The sequence below is a fragment of the Cryptomeria japonica genome, chromosome 9, assembly GCF_030272615.1.
Source record: "Cryptomeria japonica chromosome 9, Sugi_1.0, whole genome shotgun sequence".
In the NCBI taxonomy this organism is placed as follows: Eukaryota; Viridiplantae; Streptophyta; class Pinopsida; order Cupressales; family Cupressaceae; genus Cryptomeria; species Cryptomeria japonica.
In genome coordinates, this window is record NC_081413.1 from 357,541,288 (window position 1) to 357,558,118 (window position 16,831).

Here is a 16,831-nt window from a genome sequence, read left to right on the forward strand (position 1 = left end):
ATATGGACTCCATCAGCACAACAAGCCTTTGAAAAGCTTGAGGAGGTAATGAGTTCATGTCCGGTTCTAGCTATTCCCAATTTTTCACTATCTTTTGTCTTGGAATGTAATGCATCAGGTGAAGGGATAGGAGCTGTCTTGATGCAAAATAAACACCCTATAGCATTTGAGAGTAGGAAGCTCAAGGAGACTGAGTGTAAGTTCTCAATCTATGACAAAGAAATGTTGGCCATAATGCATGCCTTGACTAAATTCAGACAATACTTGGTAATAAATTTCTGGTTAAGACTGATCATAATAGTCTGAAGTATTTCCTTAACCAAAGGGATTTAAATGATAGGCAACAAAAATGGGTGAGTAAAATTCAAGCCTTGATTTTGACATTGAGTATGTTAGAGGAAGCAATAATGTAGTGGCTGATGCTTTGTGGAGGAAACCTCATTTACACTCCATTACTGAAATATCTACTGATTGGAGATCATTAATCACAATTGAGTATGTTAAGAATTCTTTCACTAATGATATATTGGAACTGCCCATTCCCAATCAAAAGTGGGAAATTATATCTATGGATTTTATTACTGGTTTACCAAAAGTCCAGGGCAAAGATTGTTTATATGTAGTAGTTAATAGACTCACGAAGTATGCACACTTTAATGCTATATCATCAGATTATAAAGCACCTCAAGTGGCTAATCTATTCTTTAAGGAGATTTTCAGACTTCAGGGTTTACCTAAAACAATTGTGAGTGACAGGGACAACAAGTTTCTTAGTTTTTTTTGGCAAGAATTGTTTCATTGGACAGGGACAAAACTAACCCCAAGTACAAGCTATCATCCCCAAATGGATGGCCAAACAAAGATAGTAAACAAATGGATTGAGGGTTATTTAAGGAACTATGTAATTGGCCAGCATTCAGTATGGATTAAATGGCTACATCTAGGTGAGTACTACTATAACATAACTTATCACCTATCGATTGGCATGTCTCCTGTTAAAGCACTTTATGGATATGATGCTACTTCTTTTATGGACTTGATTCTCACTGATAGTAGAGTCCAAAGAGCTAAGGATTTGGTGCAGCAAAGCAAAGATATTATGGAAGCACTCAAGGAAAATTTACAACAAGCCCAAATTCAACAAAACTATATGTTGATAGACACCGTACTGAACGGACCTTTGAGGTAGGAGACTTGGTGTTCCTACGCTTACAACTTTACTGGCAGCCCTCAATCAAGGGTAATGGAGCAGAGAAGTTGAAACCTCATTTCTATGAACCTTATCCAGTGATAAAGGTGGGGTAGGTAGCTTATGAGTTGGAATTACCACCTAATATCAGAATTCACAACACTTGTCATGTTTCATGTCTCAAAAAAGACCTTGGACAGCAGATTACCCCTTCATTGGAGTTGCCTCCCCTTGATTATGAAGGTAAGCTCATCCTCGAACTAGAAACTGTGCTCAATGTGAGGGAAAAGAGGTTAAGGAATAAGGTGATTCCCAAATACTTAGCAAAGTGGAAGGGGCTGCCACCGAAGGATGCCACATGGGAAGGAATAGAGATTTTTGAACATCTCAATCTGCAATTGCTTGAGGTCAAGCAATTAGAGGATGGGAGAACTTTCATGAGCCTGTTTTGAGGGGCCTAGTCGGCCTCATAGCGGTGTTGTACAACACCCGATATTAGTTTTGCTTATTTAAATTTTGCCTTGAATAAATAAATGGAAATTTATTATAAATGAAATTATAATTTAAATTTCCTACATCGTTTTATTTAATGTTTTTTGTATTGACCTAAACTATGGCACACAAACCTTTATAAGGCTTGCCTTGTGCAGGGAGCTATATGCTTGGATGAATGGACTTTTTGCCTTAGTGCATGGGGTGTTTGGGACGAAATCCCCAAATAGCTAGGCTGGGTAAGGACACCAACCCTTACTCTGCTAATTGCTCTTTCAAGCGAATTTCGTTATATTTTCTAAATCTGAATCTGTTTGCAATTTGGTGCACATGGAGTTCCAGATTGAGGAATCGCTGCAGAAGCAAACATTGAAACGAGCGTTGATGCTGTTGTCTGTTTCATCTTGCAAGGAAAGGCCAACTTGTAGATGCACAACATTAATCTGTATCCATCTCTAGGAGCATCGTCGATTGTAGAAGAAGCACCCAGGTTGAGTAACGATATTGGCGGCTTCCCATTGGCACCCATCATCAATCTTTGGTGATATTGAGTGAAGGGCTTTCCAAATCAGGCACACAATTGAAGCAGGAGATAATATCAAGATATTAAGGATAGAGGCATCCGAATCTGATATAAGCTTGGTGGCCATTTAGTGATTGAAATTGATAGTTTCTAGTAGTCACTTTCAAAGTTTAAAAGTCTAATCTGTAAGTTCATTATCAATGAACAAATCTGAAGGATTATTCTTTAATTTTTCCTTGATATGAACAATGAAATAAGCACAAAATAATTCTGATTATTGAATTTGAATATTATAAAGCATATAGATGTGATGTATTCGAGATAAATACTTCTGTGAGTCACGTTCTCTATGTTTTCTAAGTGCTGTTAAAGAACTAGGTATTTTTCATGAATGATCTCAATCTCCTTATGTATTTATCTCCATCGAATGGTTGCAATTTGAAAGTCATGCTTTTCCTCTCAATTCGTATCTCTTCACAAAAGATCGTATCTCTTCACCAACACTATCACTGTTTAATCATTATCATGGGTTTATACTAATATTAACGATAACTTTAATCACTGCTACTTAACTTGTATATATCATGTTTAATGATAATTAGTAGGTGTTTCATTAGTCCTCTATTTATCAATCTTTAATTGTAATCACCTCTGTAATAAGGATAATCGTGGATCTTTGCTAATCGCTTTATCATAAATCGATTGTCCAACTCCATTGATGATTATTTCCTTTCAATGCCTTAGTCAGATGGGTAACTCACCATTGGGTTGTATCGTTATTGATCACCGATTAGTCTTCAATTGGGATCGATCATCTTGTTCAATGATAGTCTGTTAATACATTGGCGCCATGTTTTTCTTAAACGATGTCTATCTCTTTGATTAGAAACTTGAGGGTGTGAGGCATTGATACTCAATGATTTGCTGAGAGTGGTATCTATTGATTTTTGATAGTGATATGGACATCCCTTGGATCCACGGTCATTGATGTTCCCTCTACTCTTACCATACTGTAATAAGGATCGATCTCCTTATATGATTCTTATATCATTGATACATGTCGTCTTCATGATGAAGAGGCATTCATATGATCACTGGTGTATCATACTGTTGTAGTAGGGATTAAGAGTATCATGCTCGAAACCCTTTGTGTTGCATATTCTTGAAATGCCTAGGATGCTTGCAAGTCCTTATGCCTTGATGGACGGTCAATCTGAAGATGTCGTGCTGACTGTCCTTTTCAATGGTTGACCAACGAAGATGTATAAGGTTCATCATTCTTCTTGAGGGGAATCAGCAACTGGGACTAACCCTTATTTCTCCTAAGATAACTAGGAAACTCTTATTATTTATAAGACTTCACGGTTTCCCTAATATCTTATTCTTCTTGCTCATATAAGCATAGCTACTTCTAACTACTAGCTTTTATTAGTTCAAGGACTGCCACTCCTGAACACACACTTGTTAGGCTCTTTACTTTTTGGTCTAAGATGGGGACGTCACATGGAAATATTAAAAGGGTTAACTAAGTGTAATAGCTCCCTTTAAAGGTGTTGAAAAGGTATTTCTAATGTTGACCTTGGAAAATGGATTTTTTTACTTTGCTCCATAAACCATAACCGAAGTTACGAAAATGGAGGTCACAAGGGGGACCTACTCCCCAATCAACATATTCAACTAAGAAGCCACTTAATCAACTCATATCAAATTGGAAGCCACAATGGAAGTCCAAGGACCACCACTTCGGATTTCAAAAAAAGATGTCACTTTGGGGATTCGAACATGGATCTACATCTTGAGAACCTTATGGCCTTTCCACTATAGCACAAACCTATTGACACCTTGGAAAATGGATTTTATTCACTATAAAACATTATCATTCCTCAAAAAGGTGAAAAATGCTCCATAGCGTTAATTATTTATTTTATAAACAATAAAAGGAGTTTTGGAGCAAATAAAGAAAAAAGTAATATTTTGTTGCTTCAAAAAGTTATTAGAGGACTTTGAGAGCTCATTGTTTGGGGTGTGGATGAATATGGTTTTGCTTCTGTAATTTTCAGAGAACTCTTGTTCTTATCAAAAAATCTCAACAAGGAAGCCCTCTTGAGTTTGCTAGTTCTGGTGGTGAAAGATCCTCCGTAGTTGGTTTATGGTGGATTCACATAGGATTTACATTGGAGCTGAATGTTTGAGTTGAAATATTTGTGCCCTATGTTGTTTTATGAGATTTGTGTTTAAATAATATTCCCAAGTTTGCATTTTGTTTCTAGATTGAAGATTTTCTTGGTAATATTAGTTACAGCAAATTATAGAGGGTATTTGAAGAAAAAAAGGCAAAAGGGTTGCAAGCTATAGCAACCGCTTTAGTGCTGCTATACTAGCCACTACAGTGCTGGGTTGGTATTTGGTGAGTGGTGACCATTTGGAGGTGTTTTGTGTTGGTATTATGTGAGTGATGACCATTTTGGAGGTGTTTTATGCATGTTTGAAGGTGATTATCAGAGGTTACGATTTCTGTTTAGGACTGCAACAGTCCATTATCAGACCTGATAATGACCAAATTTATATATCAGACCTATTTCTTCGTGTTTGGTAGCCTTTGCAACAGTGTTAGGTGTGTTTGGAGGCCATTGTGACAGTGTTGGGTTTGATGTGAAGAAAAGATGCCAAATGAGTCCTAGGTTAACGATATTATGCTGGTGAATATTAACAATTCTCTTAGAGGGGTTGCTTACAACTATAGTAACAAAAATATTCCTCAGCATTGACTTAGCAAACTAAAAATTTAATTGTAAATCAATTAACTGAGATTAAACCAGGAAATTAAAAAATGCTGAAAAATTCATAAAACGACGAAAAACACAGTTATTTGCATTTAATGCCAAAAAAATAAAGCAAATGCTGCTTTTCCATCCAGTGCAACCTAGAATACATACATTTCTTCTTTTGAAAAATAGGGCGGGGATTCAGGGGTGGCAGCCCCCAGCTAGGTCAAGGGGCAGTGCACTCATGGGTTTTGAAAAAAGTGCCATCACAGGGTTTAGGGGCAATGCCTATCACAAAGTCTAGGGGTAGCACCAGGGGCGTTTGCCTTGTCATTATACTGGGCAGGGTCAGGAGCTGGAGACCAACCACCAAGCCCAAATCAATATCTGTATGCCATTTTTAACAACATTATTGCTTTTAACCAATCTCCAAACTATCCAAACATGTGAGTGTAAAGGACATAAGGTAGTAACATAGTTACTTGGAGATGGGGATTAGTACTGATATGGGAGACAAGGATGGGTATTGATAGACCATTTTCCAAAAAAAGGTTGGAGGTGGGTACTTGGAGATAGAAAAGTAAGTATAATTTAAATTTAGAAAATATATTGTTACCATGGATATGCAACTTTAAAAAATGCAAAACACTATAATGCTTAAAACCTAAAAAATTAACATATTATATTCTAAAATTCTTAAAATATAAAATAGATGCCATTGAAAGCAAATATTATTTATATTGATATTTGATAATCATCATCATGATATAAAAATTTATTTTAAACCATGATTGAAAATGGTAGACAAAGACTAGGAGGGAATGGTCATTATATTTAAAAACTTGGAATGGGGTCTTTAGAGATACCTTGCTTTCAATCAATTGATATAACTTCAATGTATGTACATATTTTAAGTCTAATTATACTTTCTCTTCATGCTATTACCTCCTTGCGATTTGATAAGAAAAATTTCTACCACAAATCAACTTGTAAAATTTCATGTAAGAAGCAGAAAATTATAAGTCCATTAGTTTTTAAGCTTTTGTCAACCACATATTAGCAGTTAAAAAAAACCCACTGTAATTAATATGATATATATGAGAAGCCCTTTTTAGGAAGTTGCCTAATTTTCAAGGTATGCTTCAAGGAGACATATAGAGATGCCAAAAAATCTCATTTGAAGTCTCCTAATGTCTGGAGACATCCTTTCATGGGTCTCCGAGATTGGGATATGTTTCCAGTATAGGAGATGGGTACCAATGGTTAGGGTACAAGTTGTTTGTTAAATGTGAGTAGTAATTAGTGTGAATTGAGTGTGAATGGAATGGATGTTCACTGCTGAATGATTGCTCCTGAGTGTACCTATTTGATCCAATATTTTCTTAATTCGTAAAAATGTAGATCTGTAATGTAAAAATCAGGTTTTGGCTGAAAATTCAAAAAAGCATGTTTTTTTTAGGAAAATTGTAAAAATTGGATGAGAAAACTGCAGTTTAGTTGCAATTATACTGGCCTTGCAAATCATGCTAGCAATCAAAGCAAAAAACTAACAGCCTCAAGAACTGTGGCAGCAATTAGAGGAAAAAATTGGTGATCTGATTCACACTGGATTGCTGATTGGGCCAAGCGGTGATTTATCATGATAAATCACAATTTTTCATTTTTTTCTAGTATGCTTACAATCATGGATTCAAAGCAAACTAAAATAGAAATCTTGCAAAAATGTCTCTTTTGGTCTATATTCAATAACAGAAAGGCGATAAGAAAATTGTGGTGGACTGCATGAGCCATCAATATGAGTGCCTCAGTTAGAAATCTGCTAAGGAAAATTTTTGTACACCTTTGAAACAGATGTGAAGCAATTAAGGGTATCCTCACAACTGAGAAACAAAGGAGAGAGTTGGCTGAAGTAATGCGGCACAATGGAACTGGATTGCTTTCTGCTTATTGGCAAACACAATAGGCTCCTCCCTCTTGGATAAGCCTTTTGGATGTCAGACCCTCAATCCTAAACAAAGCTACCAGCATAATAGAGTGGTTGCTGGCAGGATATGGGTCTAGCAAGAGCATGAGGCGAGGAAAACACACAAGCATGTGTACATCATCACAAACCATCTTAGGAGCTTTGCTGATCTCTTGTTTTTCAAAAAGACAATTCTTTTGAAGAGAATTTCACCGTGAAAAACTGTGATATCATTTATATGTAGTCTTAATCTTATCCTTTTCTGGTATGAATGTTCTCTTAAAATAGTTGTTTATTTTGTAACTGTTGTATGATGTAGTTATGTTATGTAAACACTTATACTTTTAGTACTTGTGCTTCTACTCATGGCTATGCTGATGCTGTTTTTGTTAGCTTTTTCCTTTCATTGAAATAGTGTCCAGTGAGATAATCTTGTTATTTTATGATTCACTATGGAATTTCATAAAAAAGGCTCTTCTATAAAATAAAACTTTATTGGATCAAAAGTATTCTCTTGTCAACATCTTGTTTCCTATATATTCGATCTCATTCTTAAATATTTGCACTCAATTTTTTTTGTGTTCCTTTTCATTCTTGCTGGGGATCAATGTGCTATCTACAGATACTGTGGTCATTTTTCTTAGGCTATTCAGATACTTGCAGTTTGAAATATTGTCCAGTTTGAATCTACAAAATTTAGAAGCGTGTTCAAAATTATCATGTTATTGGAGAGTACTTTGATGCATTATGATGATGGTACAATGAAGTCAGATTATAGAAAATATGAGAGGAGGGTGGAAAGTCACCTTGCAAGAAGTGTCTCTATTATCTCTGTAATTAATGTGCTGTATGATGGATGCTTTTGAGATATGCTTTTTTGTTAATATTGCTATTATGTAGTGCTGTATGGGGATTTGTCGTAGACTCATTAGTCTGGATGATGTCCCAGACATCATATCTCCTCTAGCTTGGATCTGCTCTCTTAATGACGGGTCCAACTCGTACTCATTTATAACGGGATAAGGGGGCCCGCATATAGAAGGTACCCAAGTCGAGACTAGTGAGTAATAATGCCCGCTTCCGTGGCACCTTTTAGGTCTGTTGCTTTCGTTTTGACTGATTATTCCCCTAGTTTTGCTTTAATAGCTGCTTATGCTGCTCATAAATCTCAAATTCCCCCCCCCTCCCCTACAATTTAGATGGCGTAGCTTTTGGATTTGCAACTGATCCTGGTCCTATTGATGAAATCGCTATAGCTGATTCTACTCCTTCGTATAGGTGCAGGTACAACTCTTTCGATAGAGCTCTAGGAGCGCCCATGGATATACTATACTCGTATCTATGTTTTCTGACATTTAACATAATCGTAATCGTAATAGTAATAGTTGGACCATCAGATTGACCCTATTTTTCGACACTTCCAAGCTTCATAACTAATAGGTGCGCTCCTATGGTTTTTCACTCACCCCAATATGTTCTAGTTTATGCAATTCCAACTATTTTATGATGTTCCCAAGTCCTATTCTTTTGCCACTCCTACTCATTCGACGGTTTAAGAATCTCTCCCATCCCCGTACTAACATCTTATGAAATCTCATATCATTCAACAGATCTCCCTACGGAACTTGCTTTTACGATTGCAATAGTAGGTGCTCTCAGTGCACTAGTAAATGATTACGATGATACTGCCAATAGATGAGAGTTAGGGGGTTCCAGTGATGCTGAATAATCTGCCTTCCTATCTTTCCCATTTCTAAGCTTTTGTTCTTAAGTCTTTCCCTTTCCTGCTTCATCACCCTGGCACTAGTTTCAAATGCTTAGAATGAATGTTGAGATCCCGGGCCTCCCTCAGCACTTTATTATCCTGTTCCACCTGAATGAGTTCCAACTGCTATAATCGATAGAAAGACTGGTTCCTCCTGATACCGCTCTGAGTACATAGAATTGGTTTGGCTCACCATCTACCCATGACTAGCTATGCCAGCCAAGAGAGATGCTATGCCAGCTGTTAGAATACCTGTATCCGAACAACTGCACTAAGATGGGATGGGCTAAGCTCATAATGGTTGGTAACGCTCTAGGGAAGGTTTAGGATTCGGTGTGGCTGTCTCTAAGTAATGTTAGTAACGATTGCTATATCTGCCTATCAAGATTCAACTGTCTATGACGCTCATTCAACTGTTTAATTTAGCCCGCATTTAATGCTGATTGATCTCATTCTGGTGCTTTCCCGGTTGCTTTGGCAGTTGGTTCGTCTTGGTTCTCATATTTCTCCTCCTTATCACGATTTATTGGTTGATCTCCATCAACACTTATTTGGCTGATTCGTTTATAAAAAACTGCTGGGGTCCATTGGTTCTACCCCATTATTTGTAGCTAACATTGTTCTTCCCGATAACTCACCCCTTAGCTATGTTTCCTACTGCTGGTATATTAGCTATAATAGATTCTTTAGTAACCTTATTTTTTCCGGGTCCCTACGAAGGTTGGGGTGGGTGGGTGGGAGGACACGAGGCTAGTTTTTTCGCTAGCTAATACATTAAAGTGCTGACCATCTCATGCTTTTGCATCTTCTGTTTGTTCCCTTCAATTTATAGTTTTGGCTGGTTGGATAGATAGGTGCTGGCAATAAAGGAGGGAATAGATAGATTCATGAGCGTTGCTCCAGAAATGGACACCTTGTTTTTGGTCTTTTGTTGACTCCCTAGCATTCCCTAGACATCTTGACTCTCTTGACCATCCTAAGGACATTAGGCACCCTACACACCAAAGCTATAAAAAATAGAAACAAATAAATTGAAATTAACTTCTTAAAATAAATAAAACCCTAAAAGGGAATATACTAAGATCCCTATCCCAAAACCACTGCTAAAACTTAAAACACATCACCATTATGTTTTTGAATTCACCAAAAAGAGAAGAGGAGCAGTTTCCTAGATATCAATTGGATGCGGACTTTGATTGCTGAGCTTTTTATTCAATGTACTTATGTACTATGCATAACACAACATTTTTTTTTTGGCATCTCTAAATACAAATTATGTTTCAAAGTTCATATAATGTCCATCATTAGTCTATTAAATGGATTATGGAATCAATGAATTTTTAACATCAAAATTTGAGTTTATTTTGATTTGTTTGTTTTATTTTTAAGGCATTTTTGATTTATTTGTATTCTAAAATTTTTAATATTAATTCCAACATTAAGAAAGGAAGAGTGATCACATATTTTGAAGTTAAAAATTTCTCTCTATGGCTCAAAAAGATGGTGAAGCAGACTATAAGTGCTTGAGGTCCTTTTATTATTTTTTAAATAGTTATCTTTCTGTTGTCCTGAAACCCTGGAAATTTATGCCCTCCCTGTGTTATCATGTCCTTGAAGCTCAGAAAAACATTGGTATTATATGACTTCTTGATGAAAATAATAGGACCTCAAGCACTTATAGTCTGCTTCACCATCGTTTTGAGCCATAGAGAGAAAATTTTAACATCAAAATATGTGATCACTCTTCCTTTCTTAATGTTGGAATAAATGCAGATTTGCTAATGTCTGTGTAAATAATATCTTAACTGCAGGGATATCAAATGGGCATTATTGTTTTTGTGGGAGCAACCAGGAGAACTAAGACATATAGAGTGGCCATCTTTGCAAAGCACAGTACGTGTGCACTTTTTATTGGAAGAATATTATATTTGTGTAGATTGGGTGTTTTTGTTTGGAAAAGTGTCATGCAAATAATTGCCTTTTTTCTATTTATTACACCAATAGGTTTAAATTAAATATCTTGATTTTAACTCTTTCTTTTCTTTTTTGAGATGGAGAGGGGTGAGGGGGGTACTATGAAAAAAATAGGAATTAATAACTGTTTTCAAGTCTTCACTAATCCAAAGTGTAGTTTTCATTGTGCGAAATTTCCACTTGGCTGTGTATTCCCATATAAAAATGATATTATCATGCATTCAATCAGAAAAAAAATCTGTGCAAAGTGCAAACCTTATTTCATATGTATCGATATGTTGTGTTCTCTTCTCTTTGCTTTTCTAAAGATATTATTTAATAATATTTTTTCTTTTTTGATCAGTAATTGTTTCCTTATATTAAATAGCAAAAAAATACAATGTCTGTATCATGCTAGTAGAGCAAAACAAATACACGAAAAACTACCCATAATGTTGTACCTCCTAGCCCCAGCCACCTAGAAACTATATGCCATTCTTTAAAAAATGGGCACGAAGTCCCTTTACAAAACACATTATCAGCTTAATAACATTACTTATCAAATTTGGGAGCTCGGCCCCTGCATCGTGATTCCTTTCCCACGGTCCTCTGCCACCTCAACTCCCGCCTTCTCACCAGGTTCCATGCATGGCCTCTCCGCACAAGGAAGTTCCGCTCTTCAGAAGTCGTCGTCGTCCTGCACTATAAGAGCCCACCGGCTTCTTGTGCTTCCTTTTAGGGTGAGAAGCCTCCTCTGCTCGCGCCTGAATCTCATCTCTCGGCAACCACTTCGCCACCTCATCTCGCACCATACGGGCTTGCGTGGATTTAAGGGAGTCCTTTATGCCTTGTAGCCCAATCTGAGCAGAAGCTCGCTTGACCTCCTTGTTGCCATTGGCACTCCAAAGGAGGAAGGGTCTTAAAGGTGGAATAAACTCGCCTACATGTATCCAATCGCCTCCAAGACACAAACTCTTCACCTTGATGAGCCATGCCAATTATGTTTGCTAAACCCCAACACCAATCATCCTTCATGTAGTTGTGCATGAGCTAGAAAACCGAGTCACTTGTCTCAAGCTCTAAACACTAGGCCATGAAGAGGGAGGCAATATCGATATTGGTTTGATATTTGTATTAAGCATTCATATATTCGTCCCCTAGAACAATTTTCACCCTATTCAAGAACGTTTGGTTTGCAATCTTGAAAACGTGAGTCAGACGCTCATCGGAAATCCTCCCCTAAAAGGCCACCATGGGTTTGGTGGTTTGCAAGGAAAACTTTGCCTGCATAGTGCCAACCTTTCACGCACAGGAACAAATATTCTTTCTTCACACAAACGATTATTTACTTGACTAGGCGCTTTAATTCACAATGTTAATACATCATCCGTCCACATCAATTTTTAAAAGCCATTGCCAACCTGTCATCTGCCAACCAAGCAATAAGTTCAACTTGAAAGCCCATTAGTCACCTCTTCGTTGTGTAAATACGGACTAACCGTTGCAATTAGAAGCTTGCCCAATCGCACATAGCAAAGCTATCTAATTGCGATTCTGTAGCAGAAACATCACTTCCATCATCTACAAACACTTTGAAATCCTTGGCTGCGCTTTTACCTAACCTCTACCTCATCCAATCTGCACCAACTACTGTACTTCCCCATTGTCCTATCGCACGAGGCAAGAATCATGTCGATTTCCTAAGCGACACAATAGCTTCCCAAACATGACTTACAATTAATGCGATCTTTTGGTCATGATCTTTCCATCAACTACATTTATCACTGCCTTCACCAACTCTAACTGACCTCCACTTCCCTTAACGGATAATTATGACCTTCCAAATTTAAATTCGCTACTTACCTAGCCCACCTTATGTGACGCTTCGGGAGCCATGTCAGACCACTTTACTTCTCCGATTTGAAGGGAGAATGCCATGTTGGCTTGAGTGTCAGCATCGGTATTGCCCTCCCATAGCACATGGGGTATTTTAAATTTATTAAAGCTATGTAACAGTCTCTTTATAATCTGTATGGCTTTATCAATTTTCCAATTATCAGCTTGCCCTATTGAAATTGCATTCACAATAATTTGTGAATTTCCTTCAAGGTGAAGGTTATCCACAACCAACCTTTTTGCCATACAAATAGCTAGGAAGGCCGCATATGCTTTTGCTTCATTATTAGATCCCTAGCCTAGCCTTTGGCTACAACTAGCTATGATTCTTCCCTTGCAATCCCTTGCTACATAGCCTGCACCAATTGGTCTCGGGTTCCCCTTTGCAACACCATCGAAATTCACCTTGATCCAATCTTGATCTGGCGGTATCCAATTTGTTATCCTAGCTTCACCGAACAAAGGATGAACCCTTTTAGGCCCATTAACAGGTCTAGATTTTATAAGTGGCCAATTTGCTTGAATTTTGCTATCCAATTGATTATACAGGTGTTTACCTACATTTACTCTAGAGGCTGCCGCAATTACCAACTCTGAGATTGATCTTTCAATTCTGCTCCATAACCTCTCCAAACACTCTTCTTTGTCTTGGAAAATTCATATGCCACGCTCCTTCCACACTTCTCAAATCAAGGCCGATGGGGCCACACTCTAGATACTTGAATAAATGGTTTTGCTTTCCCTGATTCCCCAACCTTGAAACCATTCCTTCAAAAAAGCCGCAATAGGGGTATACCAATCTAATTTTCTTAATAATCTCATCCAACATTCTCGAGATATCGGACAGTGAAGAAGGTGGTTAACTGACTCCATATCATTTTTACACATCATGCACCTGAACGGTCCCATAAACCCCAATTTGCTCAGTCAATTTTCTGAAAAGATTCTCCCTCGAATTGCAAGCCACGCAAAGGACCCCGGTTTGGGTAGGCAGTTGGCATTCTAACACATGATGAGGCCAAAGAGATTTTGTTCGATTAGATTATATCCAATTTTAACCGAATACTTGCCACTTTTCGATCTTACACCAAATCATTGTATCCTCTTCATTCGTTAACATTATATTTCTCTGGTCGAGGATCTCTTTCAGACGATGTTCCAACTTCCTAGATAGGTTCAATTCCTTTATATCTCTCCAAGCCCACTTAACAATTCCCTGCTCTTCCGATCTTTGCATGAAGTCGGACACTTTTTTACCCCATCTTACCTCTGTGATTGATTGAAGTTCAGCCCAAGAATTACCCATATTAGTGTTTAGATTCGACATTCCTTCCCACGAATCACCCCAAAATTCTGCTCGCCTCCCATTGCCCAATTTCCATGATAAATGGTTTGAAATGACCTTCCTACAATCAAGCATATAGTTCTAGATGGTCGATCCCTTAATTGGATTCCTAATTGTGAGAATTCTATCCCTCTCTTGATTATCCATATTTTCACCCACTTGTGGTTTGGATTGGCATACATGTTCCATACAAGTTTAGCCCCCATAGCCTCATTCATAAGATTCCATCTCGTTAAGCCTACTCCCTCTGATTGTTTCTGCTTGCATATTTTGTCCCAAGCCAGCAATGGAATTTTGTCCTTATCCCGATTTCCGTTCCAGAAGAATTTCTTCATCCCTTTCTCAATAATCCTTAAAATTTTTATGGGTAACTTCCCAGCAGAGGTCAGCCATTTGCTCTTCCATCCTTCTAAATGACCTAGACAATTATCAACTAGTTTGTTCTAAAGGGATGATTTGCAGGCTCCTACAAACAAGGGAACCCCAAGGAATTTACCTAGAAGCCTTGCCAATCTGATACCCAATGTTTTTGAGATTTCCCTTTGGATATCCATTGTAGTGTTAAAACAATAGAATTTGAATTTCTGCCAATTAACTGCTTGACTTGAAGCTCTACAATATTTGTCCAATGCTGATTGAATGACTCTAGCTTCCCTAATCAAGGCCTCTCCCATTAGTAAGGTGTCATCCGCAAACTGCAAGTGTGTAGCAACATCTACCCCTTGAGCTATCTTTATTCCTTTCCACCTTCTTGAATCTCTACATCTACAGATGAGTCTCCCAAGAGCTTCTACCATGATCACGAAAAGATGGAGATAGAGGGTCTCCCTGTCTCATACCCCTTGACGTTGGGAAGAAACCTTGTGGGCTTCAATTGACTGGTATTGAAATTTGTGGCGTCGAGATGTAGCTTTTGATCCACTCTATCCAAAAGGGGTGAAAACCAAATCTGTCGAAGACCTTCAAAAGAAATGATCTATTGATGTGGTCATATGCTTTCTGAATATCCAACTTTATCATCACTCTATTCGTTTTTGCTTGTCTCACAGTATGAACTGCCTCATGTGCTATAATAATACCTTCCACAATTGACCTAGTTGGGCTAAAACCACTTTGCTCCTCTGAAATGATCTCAGGGAGGACCTTTTTCAATCTGTTAGCCATTTCCTTTGCAATGATTTTGCAAATTGTGTTACATAAAGAAATAGGACACATATCTTCAAAGGTCTGGACCGCTTCCTTCTTTAGGATTAGGGCTAAAAGAGTATTATTGATTTCCTTCGAAATATACTTCTTCTGGCGTGATTCTTCTACCACCTCCCATGGATCCGTTTTCATGAGCTCCCAGAATTTTTGAAAAATGGAGGAAAACTATCCAGACCAGGCGCCTTATCTCCTTCCATTGAGAAAAGAGCAACCCTGATCTCTTCCATAGACACAGGTTGGAGTAACAAACCATTTTGCCGATCCAAGATGATGTGCGGAATGTTCCCCAAAATCTCTTCACCATTAGTTTCTACCCCTGAATCATCCTTCGATAATAATTTCTTAAAAATGCCTACTGCTTTGGAGTTGATATCTTCTATATTGCCGAGTTGATTAACTTCCATATTCTTTATTTCGCTAATCCCGTTTGTTACCTTCCTAGCCTTAACAAAACTATGGAAGAATTTTGTATTTCGATCTCCATCCCTCAACCAACATTCTCTGGACTTCTGGTGCCAAAATATTTCCTCCCTAGCTAACACGTCCGCTAACTACTGGTGGAGAATTTTCTCCTTCTAGAATTCATTATCTGTCATTCCTTATTGGATGACAACTTTATTAACCTCTGCCAATTCCTTTTCAATTTTCAATTTTTCAGCAAAGATGTTACCACAATGGACTATTCCATTCTTTTAGTTTTAGCTTTACATACCAAAGCTTCTTGACCACGTTGAATGCTTTGGTGCCTCTCTCTTGAGGGACCTCCGCACACCATTGCTCCACTAATGCTGCTAGTTGTTCATCCCCCAGCCACATCTTTTCAAATTTGAATGGGCATCTGATTAGAATAGAGTCATGTTGCATGAGAAGAGAAATAGGAAAATGATTAGACCTCAAATAGGGGAGAATTGAGGCTTCCCAAAGCAACGTCAAGTTGGCCTAGTTTTATGCCAAAAAAATCTGTCTAATTTTTGAGCAATTTTGTTGTTACCCACTTGTCTATTTGTCCAAGTAAATGTATCATTTCTGAACTTCGGCTCAAATAGTCCATTTTCTGCTATGAACTATTGAAAATATAGCTGCGATCTATTCATACCTCCCCCCCCCGCATTTCTCCAGTGGACTCTTGATAGCATTGAAATCACCCCCCATGATGGATTTTTCATTATTCAATGATTTCAAGAATTTAGTTAGTTGATTCCATACCTCTTCCTTTTCCTTCCCAGACGATGGACCATACACATTGATGAGGACAAACTCCCTGTTTTTTGCCATTGATCTTATCCTTACCGCCTGCCAAAATCTATTGTTGGATAAAGATTTACCTATCACACTCTAGGGTCTCCACAGGATGCCCAAACCACCAGATGCACCTTCAACATCCACAAAGGACCCATTCCAATAGGGCCAGATTCTTTGAAATCCTCTAATATCCTCTAATATCCTCTACCTTTGGTTTAGTTTCTTGCAGCATAAATATATCTGGTCTCCCTGATCAACACCTTTCTTGATCAAGCGCCTCTTGTCAGGGGCATTGCAACCCCTGACATTCCATGAAAGGAGCTTCATTACTCCCCGAGAAGGGAGGCACCCTTCCCGAATATAAGTTTCATTTGACCCTTTGCGCTCCCATCCATTTCCAACTGGAGTTTCCTTGATTTCTTCCCTCGTGACTTCTTTTCCCCTATCTTAACTTTGCTTGATGATGCCATGGCTTGGCAAATTGTTCTCTTT

General features: G+C 37.9%; 1 protein-coding gene across 2 annotated transcripts in view; it reads left to right on the plus strand.

Annotated features, from left to right (window-relative positions):
- LOC131029690 (uncharacterized) overlaps positions 1 to 16,831 on the plus strand; it is a 74,972-nt gene that overhangs the window by 51,107 nt on the left and 7,034 nt on the right. For both annotated transcript variants that reach the window (XM_057960281.2, XM_057960282.2), the window contains exon 5: positions 10,509 to 10,590. In XM_057960281.2, coding sequence (XP_057816264.1) covers positions 10,509 to 10,590 — 82 coding nt within the window. The remainder of the gene's footprint in view (positions 1 to 10,508; positions 10,591 to 16,831) is intronic.